This window comes from Morone saxatilis, unplaced genomic scaffold, assembly GCF_004916995.1.
Source record: "Morone saxatilis isolate NCDOM2014 unplaced genomic scaffold, NCSU_SB_2.0 Contig1, whole genome shotgun sequence".
NCBI lineage: Eukaryota > Metazoa > Chordata > Actinopteri > Moronidae > Morone > Morone saxatilis.
Window position 1 is genome coordinate 2,083,204 of NW_023339651.1, and position 7,669 is coordinate 2,090,872.

The window sequence follows — 7,669 nt, forward strand, 5'->3', positions numbered from 1 at the left end:
TGTTTTAGGTTTTATATTTCACCTTTTTTCAATGCATTGTTGAATTTTAACAAAAATATTAATCACTCTACAGGATGTTCACAGGATCTTAAAAAGTCTAAAATCCTTTTTTCTTAAATATGATTTTAAATCTGATTAATTCTTTTATTTATTTTTTATCTTTTAAAATAGATTTTATATTTACATTTTTAAGTTATGCTATGTTACTGGTATAATGTTACATTTCTCAGTTTCACTTTTAAATGTGTTTTTAGGAAAAATACATTTTGGTCGCGCTGTAAGTACAAAACAAAACTGACACAGAACCAATACTGATTTCCCTTCATATTCTATTCTTCTATAAGGTGCGTGTGGCTGCAGGTGAGCAATGATAGAAAGTCTTTGCCTTTTGCCTTTGTCGTAGTGTCTCTGGACAGCATTCTGCAGGACGTGAGAGCTCTGGAGAGAGGCATGGAGGTGACCAGGAGGGAGTTCTCCGTAGAAAAAGACAACCCGGTGCTGCAGACGTTCCTCAGCAGGAACACAGAGCTGCTCCACTCGCTCATAGCTGACGGAAAAACTGCCCAGGTCAGCTTTAATTACCCCAAAAATAAACCTTAAGCACATGAGATGTTCTTACTTCGAGAAGACAATGGTCATGTATTTCGACACTTTATTTGGGTCACGAGTTGAAGATGTTCTCTCTCTTCCAGGATGTGTACGACTCAGCTGTGGAGTACTTCGGAGAGAACTCTAAAACCACTCCGCCCTCCGTGTTCTTCCCTGTTTTTGTCAGGTTCATCAAAGCATACAAGGTCAGATAACGCAGGTTTTATTGACTGCTGGGCATGAATGAATGGACAGATGTCTGCTTCACTGATAAACAGCTATTACTGTATACTCGATACCTGACCTTCAGACGTAGATAAGAAGATACTAAAACCTGGGTTTTGTTCTTCTGACAGCAAGCTGAGCAGGAGAACGAGCAGAGGAAGAAACACGTCCTGAACTGCGAAACGCCGTCAACTCCACCTAAACCTGAAGTCACTGGGAACAAGGTAACACAATACAGTATAAGCAGCAACAGAAAACAACAAATAAGCTTGACTTCTCTCAGTAGCAGCCACTGAGGTGCCTCCTGCCAACTGCTGTATAGGAAGTTCCTGTTTACTGCGACGTAGATCTTATTTGGATAGTTTTGTCCAGAATTTTAATTGGTTATAACAACACTGTGCTCACCAAGTTAAAGGGGAACTTCAATATTTTTCTCCCTGAACTTTATTCTCCAATGTTTATGTGTCTAAGTGACTAATGGGGACAATTTTTGAAGTTGCTGCAACTTAGTCCTTCAGGGGAATTGTGTACACTCAAAGTACATCCGTTTTTGGCACTGAGCGGCTCAGTGTGACATTATGAAAAGGATCCCTATAAAGATAGACCTGTAGTTTAACTAGAAACAGACGTTATATCGTTCTGTTCAAAGCCACCAGACTCCACTGACAAAACCAGTCATTTTACCTCGCAGATATCGTAACACATTTTATTAAAACTTAACAAAAAGAAACTGCATTCAATTTCCTCATTTGAAACTTAGTACTTTACCTGTATTTAAACGTTATGTGTACGAAACTCACTCGCCACTAGATGTCGCACTAGAGCACCAGCATCTCAGACCAGAACAACGGGCACTACAGCCGACCAAACTCCATAAACCAAAGTGGTAATTTTAAACTTTACCCTTTTAAACTGGAGAGAAACCAAATAAAACTCAACAAAACCATCTTTGCACAGTCTGTCCAACAATCACCAACTCTGGTTTGTTCAAAATAAACAGAAAATAGGCGGAAAATGTGTCGCCTCTATGTAACGTTCAAAGTACCTCTGCACTTACCTTTACAAAAAAACAAAAACAACCTGCTCCCCAGTGTCCCCAACAACAGATTTCTGTGTACAGTTAAATAATATAATATGTAGAAATTAGCACAACAAGGTCAATGTGGTCCAGTCCAAGATGGCTGTAAGTGAAGGCTCAGACTGAAACACACAAGTGAAAGGGACTTACAGAAGTATTAATACACACACGCTGACTGAGGCCGGAGCAAATCAAGTTGGCTAAGCTGCAGGTTTGTTTACAACCTGTCTGATTGTCTGACTGCTCGTATTTCTTGCCCTGTGCTGTGTTATTATTACCCTCCGGAGCGGGGGGGAGAGTCTGTCACATGCTCTGCAGATTATAAAGCACTGTGAGGGGCATTTATGAGTTCTAATCTGAGCAATAGAAATAAAACTGGATGTTTTTTCATATGAGTAATAGCCAAGTCAAAAGTCCCAAAATAAGATCCGAGCTGTTAGAAAGCGAAACGATTCTGTTAAAGGTTTGACATCGACGCGTTTGATGTTTCAGGTTCCTGTGACGTCCAAACTGCCTCAGATGGATCTGATAGCGGAGCTGAAGAGGAGGCAGGTGTCTCCTCTGGTGAGGGAGGGGAAGGATGGAGCCATCGAGGACATCATCACAGGTACCCAGCACCCTGGAGACACACACACACACACACTCACTCACAGTCTGTTAGACAGTAACTCTACTGCGGTGGTTCCCAACCTGGGGGTCGGGACTCCCACTAGGGGTCACCAAAGCTTCACGGAGGGTTGCGAGGCCTTCTTGATTTTAAAGGGGTGTAAGAAAATTTTGTCATTGTTAAAATGATTTAAAAAATAGATAATAAAGACAGAAAACTGTATTTTAAGATCCCAGAAATATTAGGAAAACTCATCGCAGTATTAAAATATTATAAGCTAAGCTAACCACATTGTTACTTCCAGCTGTGTATGAAATGAACAGACATGATATCTTTTCATCTCATATTCAGAATGAAACTGTTTATTCCCCTTAATGTCAAACAATTCCTTAGAAGGGAACTCTGACTGTAATCTGCCTCCTTTCCTTATTCAAACTGCAGTTAACATTTCATCCTGTTCACTCTTTTAAGATCCTTTTTTCCTTCACTTCTCTCTTTCATTTGTCCTTGCTTCTCTTGTTTGTCTCTTCCTGTCCCTGCTGTCTCTCTGGTGTCTTCAGCTCTAAAGTCCGTGCCCTTCACGGCTCGTTCTGCCAAACGTTCCTCTCGTCTCTTCTGTGACTCCGTCTTCAGCGACGAGGTGACTGCTTAAAATCCCTCGGTGCTCCGTGGGTCTGTTTGTCTTCCGCTCTGCTGGTGTTTCCTTACAGGGAACAGAAGCTGCTCTTCTCTCAGTGCACCTGAAACACATTCAACAACATTCACATCTTTGTCTTTTATTGGGGAAACATCATATTACAGACTGACATATGATTATTCATTAACAATATTCTGGTACAGCTCATTTAATGTTCTGTATTTATTTATATGCAGCACAAAAATACCACCTTCTCTGGTCACAATATGTGCTATAAAACATCAGATATGGCCTCTAATCTCAGTTGCAGGTAGACAGACAGTAAATAATAAACTGCACAGATATTATTATTGTCTCCTATATAATATTCTCACTATAATGCAAATTTAAAAGTCACTGTCTGCTCATGAAAGAGGATTCTGGGAGCTGTTTACCGTCTTTATGCGCTGCGACAGAGTTTCCTCCAGAGACGTCGGGGTCTCTCTTCCAGCTCATTTCAAACTGTCAGCTCCTTTCATCCCTTCTTAAAAGCAGCACATTCATTGTTACTGAAAGTACAACAACAAAAAGTATTTTAAACTCAACGGCGAAGTACTCAGATTTATTTTTGATTTAACACCGATACAGTTCTGAGGCATCTTTTATAAAAATGTTCTTAGATTTATTCGTGAATTAGTGTCAAGATCATTACAGTGTGCTTACATTGGATTCATAAAAGATACCGTAGCATAAAAATCTTTGTTTACGCAGATTCAGAGGCCCAACTTAAATCTGAAATTAACTTCTCCATATACAATGCTAGCACAAATGAGGATATATGTTTATGTGACCTTTTTTTGCATTAAACTGTAACTTTCTGTTTTGGCCTTTTGTTCACGCCGCTTTGGGGCCTGAAAATACAAACTTTTGAAATAGTGCGATCCTCTGGAAATGCCGCCCTTACAGTTGCCATGTAAACTATTGAGGTTTTCAGCTTAATAAATAATACATTTGGATGCTTTATTGTCCAGAGTCACTCTGAGTAACAACCCCACTAAATTGACTGTAGAGAGAAAATTCTGTTTTCCAATGTGCAGTCGCCATCTTCTCTTCCTGTTTATAGGCGTCCATTACGGTGATGCACGCTGAAAAAACTAAAATATTGTGCTGCAGTGTTAAGATTTTACTTTTATTTGAACCAAATATGAAAAACAGCTCCAGACTAAAAGGGGGCGTCCACAAACTTTTGGCTACATTGCATATTTAAAATGGTTTTATGACTATAAACTGAAGCTTAATGTTACAACATAGATCTTTTGATGTCTTCATAACCAGGTAGTTCCTTACTGCGTGTGTGTTTGTCCTCAGATTTAAGGAACCAGCCGTACAGACGGACAGACGCCGGCCGACGCAGCGCCAAGTGGAAACCGGGACAACAGCTCCACGTGTCCTCAGACATCTCGCTCTGAAAGCTACACACCAAGACTGAAAGCTAGAAAAGCACAAAAGATCAGACGTTCAAACTCACCGTGGCAACGAGGTCGCTCTCTCGTGCATGTTTGAGAATGCAGAGGTGAAAATGCATGTTTCCAACAGACACAAACATCAATCTGAACAACTGAACACGGTCTGATACAGCGAGGCACCTTTCTGAATAAAGTATAAAGCTGGATGATTGTAGAAACGCTCTGTGATTTGAATAATCGAATGTTAAAGAGAGTGAATATTAGCGGCACTTGATGCTAACGACACTGGATGTCTTCTGAGCTCGTTAAGACAATTACACAGAAGAGTGCTTCATTAACGCGGCTCAGAGCGAGAAGTGACTCTCCAACGACGGACAGACCACTCGTAAATCATTTTGATAGCTTTCTTAAAAATGCTTAAAAAAAAAAAGACGTGATTTTTTAATTGGTTTTATTTTAAATAGAATATTAATCACCATCACTCTGTCCTCCAGTAGGTCTCTCAAAATTTAGATTTGTAATATATTTAAATTATTTTTAATACTGAAGTGTACGAATGAGGAACTTCTACTCTGCTTCTGCATTTCAACAAATAAAACATTTTATACCGTTTGTGATTCACTGTCTTCTTGCTTTTTAAGGGTCATTTGTACGACGTAATCAGGAGTCTGGAGTAATGGATTACATGTAACTGAGTTAAGTGATCAGGATACAAACAAGGTAACTAATACAAGAGTGCAGTTACAGAAAAACAGAGGTTAAAAATATTGTAAACAGGATTACAATTTTTCTTAAAAATACATACTTTTGTGTATTTGGTCATAAAGCCGAGTTTTAGACTAATTTAAATGTTGTCCTCAGGGTGGCGCTAGAGGAAAAGTCAGAGGATCAACAGTCAAAGGGATTCGTCGTCAGGCTTGGGGAGTAATAGATTACATGTAATAAGTCACGTAATCAGGATACAAAAAAAGTAACTAATCCTTTTGTTACAGAATAAATATTAGTTACATTTTGTAAAAAATAAGAGGGTGTATGACATTTACTAAAATATGCTAATTTAAAAAACATATCAGTCATTTCTAAAAAAACAATAAGTTAAATAAAAAAATGTAAATAAGTTTAATGAACCACATTTTATATTCAATATAACTGTTTTCCCTATAGTCGTTAACTAAGTAAGACTTAGTTTAAAACTTTTATTCTGAAGGTCAAAGCAAGTCTTTTGTTTCTTCTCTTCAAAGTTTGATAATATGTTGACATTTATTTCCACATCATTTGTCAGTTGAAAGACAATCTTCTGTTTTATGATTTTATCGTAAAATATTTAGAATTTGCTCATAAAATTACAACTTTATTCTTATGTCAAGATTATATTTTATAAAATTGGATTTATACAAAACTTTTTCATTTTTTTATGCAATTAAAACTAATAATTGGACTTTTCTTGTAAATTTACGGTGTAAAACGTCCTGTAGTATCTACATAATTCAGATTCGAACAGTTTCTGGAATTAAATATAAACACACACCTGCTGATTCTGAATGACAGATTCCTGAATATGTTTCTTTGGTCTTTAGAAATTAGTCAATTATAAACCTGTGTGTGTTTTAAAGGACCATCTGTTAGGACAACGTCCAACGTTGAATTTTAGAATTAATTTGCATCGAAAATGTCAAACTGTTGCCAGATGTTGGAAGGAATTACTTTTTGCTTCAAATGAAGAGGCGGCATATGCAGCCAAGCACAAACGCTGTTACACATAATGAAAACTGCAGCCGTTACATTTTCAACATTATCGCAACTTTCAGACGACTAAATGGAGTTTCACAGATGCAGACGAGGAATCTCAGAGGAACAGCTCATGAAAAAACACTGGAATCACAGCTTAGAGAGAAACCTTCATAAACACTGAACATGAAGTTTAAACCCTCAATGATGTACTTTTTTACTCTTTAGGGAATTTGGAGTTTATAAAATTGTGGCAGCTTCTGTGCTTGTCACCTTTGCGCTCTGCAGATCTTTAAAAATCGATCAAAACGGCAACTCTCAGGAGAAAGTTCTCTCTCATGAGGCCAATTATTCATCTACAGTCATTGTTTACGGTCCTACTCACATCTAATGTGGAAAAATAAAGTTATTACTGATGATTCAACAGGGATTGGAGCTGAACATCCTTAAATGGATTACGTCTAATCATTTTTAATCAACAAATTTACTGATTAAAGCTCCTCAAATGTGATGATTTTATGCATAAACACTGTCACATATTGTAGTTAACTGATTATTGATATATTAGACAGAATCAGGTATTTAAATACATCAGTTCTGGGACATTATAGCAGTTTTTAACTATTTGAGTGGATGTGACAAAAATGTGAGAAAGAGTTTAAGCCTGGTGTATTTTAAATTAGTAGATCAATACTTAAAAATATTGAACATATTTGCTGTAACTAATCACATAAATTAAACCTAATTCAAAAGTGAATTGTCAAAGTAATAACTATTTTAAGTATTTGTGATTTCCATTAACTAATTTTCTTTAAGTTGAATTTATATCATTATAAAAAATGTCCCCACAGCACTTAATTTATTTCAGTTTATTAATCATCATGAGCCCAAATGTGCATCCAAATAATTCTTAATGATCCCCAAAAAAGATTTGATGTTAGTCATATAAAAACACCAATTTAATTACAGCAGTAACGATTAGATTAAACTGAAATTCATTCTGGAGAAACTAATTGTAAGTTGTTTTTAATCATACATCAGCTGTTTTGACAGGAAATGTAATAATTTGCTTTAGTGGAAGAAAACCAAAGTAAATTCAGTGTAAGTTGTAATGTTTGTATAAAGAAAAATAATTGAAATTACTTTATTCAGATTTTGTTTACACATTTTAAACACATTTGGAGAAATGCTGTATGTGAGTGTAACATACTTACTGGTTTTAAGTTAAATTACCGTAAAACTTCTAATAATAGCCTGGGCGTTTAATTCCTTTAGCACAAAACTCTTACAGATGGAAATACTCTCTAACTGTGCTGTTTCTCTATTGGATTTATTTATTATTTATTATTTGTTTATTTGTC

The 7,669-nt window shown here is 36.7% G+C and overlaps 1 protein-coding gene across 1 annotated transcript in view; it reads left to right on the forward strand.

The window, feature by feature from the left end:
- The window catches only part of fmnl1b (formin-like 1b), a gene marked incomplete in the record, with an annotated part of 32,701 nt that extends 27,521 nt beyond the window's left edge, over positions 1 to 5,180 (forward strand). The window contains 5 exon segments of the mRNA XM_035658369.1: positions 404 to 567; positions 693 to 794; positions 945 to 1,037; positions 2,384 to 2,498; positions 4,483 to 5,180. Of these exon segments, the coding sequence (XP_035514262.1) occupies positions 404 to 567; positions 693 to 794; positions 945 to 1,037; positions 2,384 to 2,498; positions 4,483 to 4,583 (575 nt within the window).
- Positions 5,181 to 7,669: the final 2,489 nt, after the last annotated feature.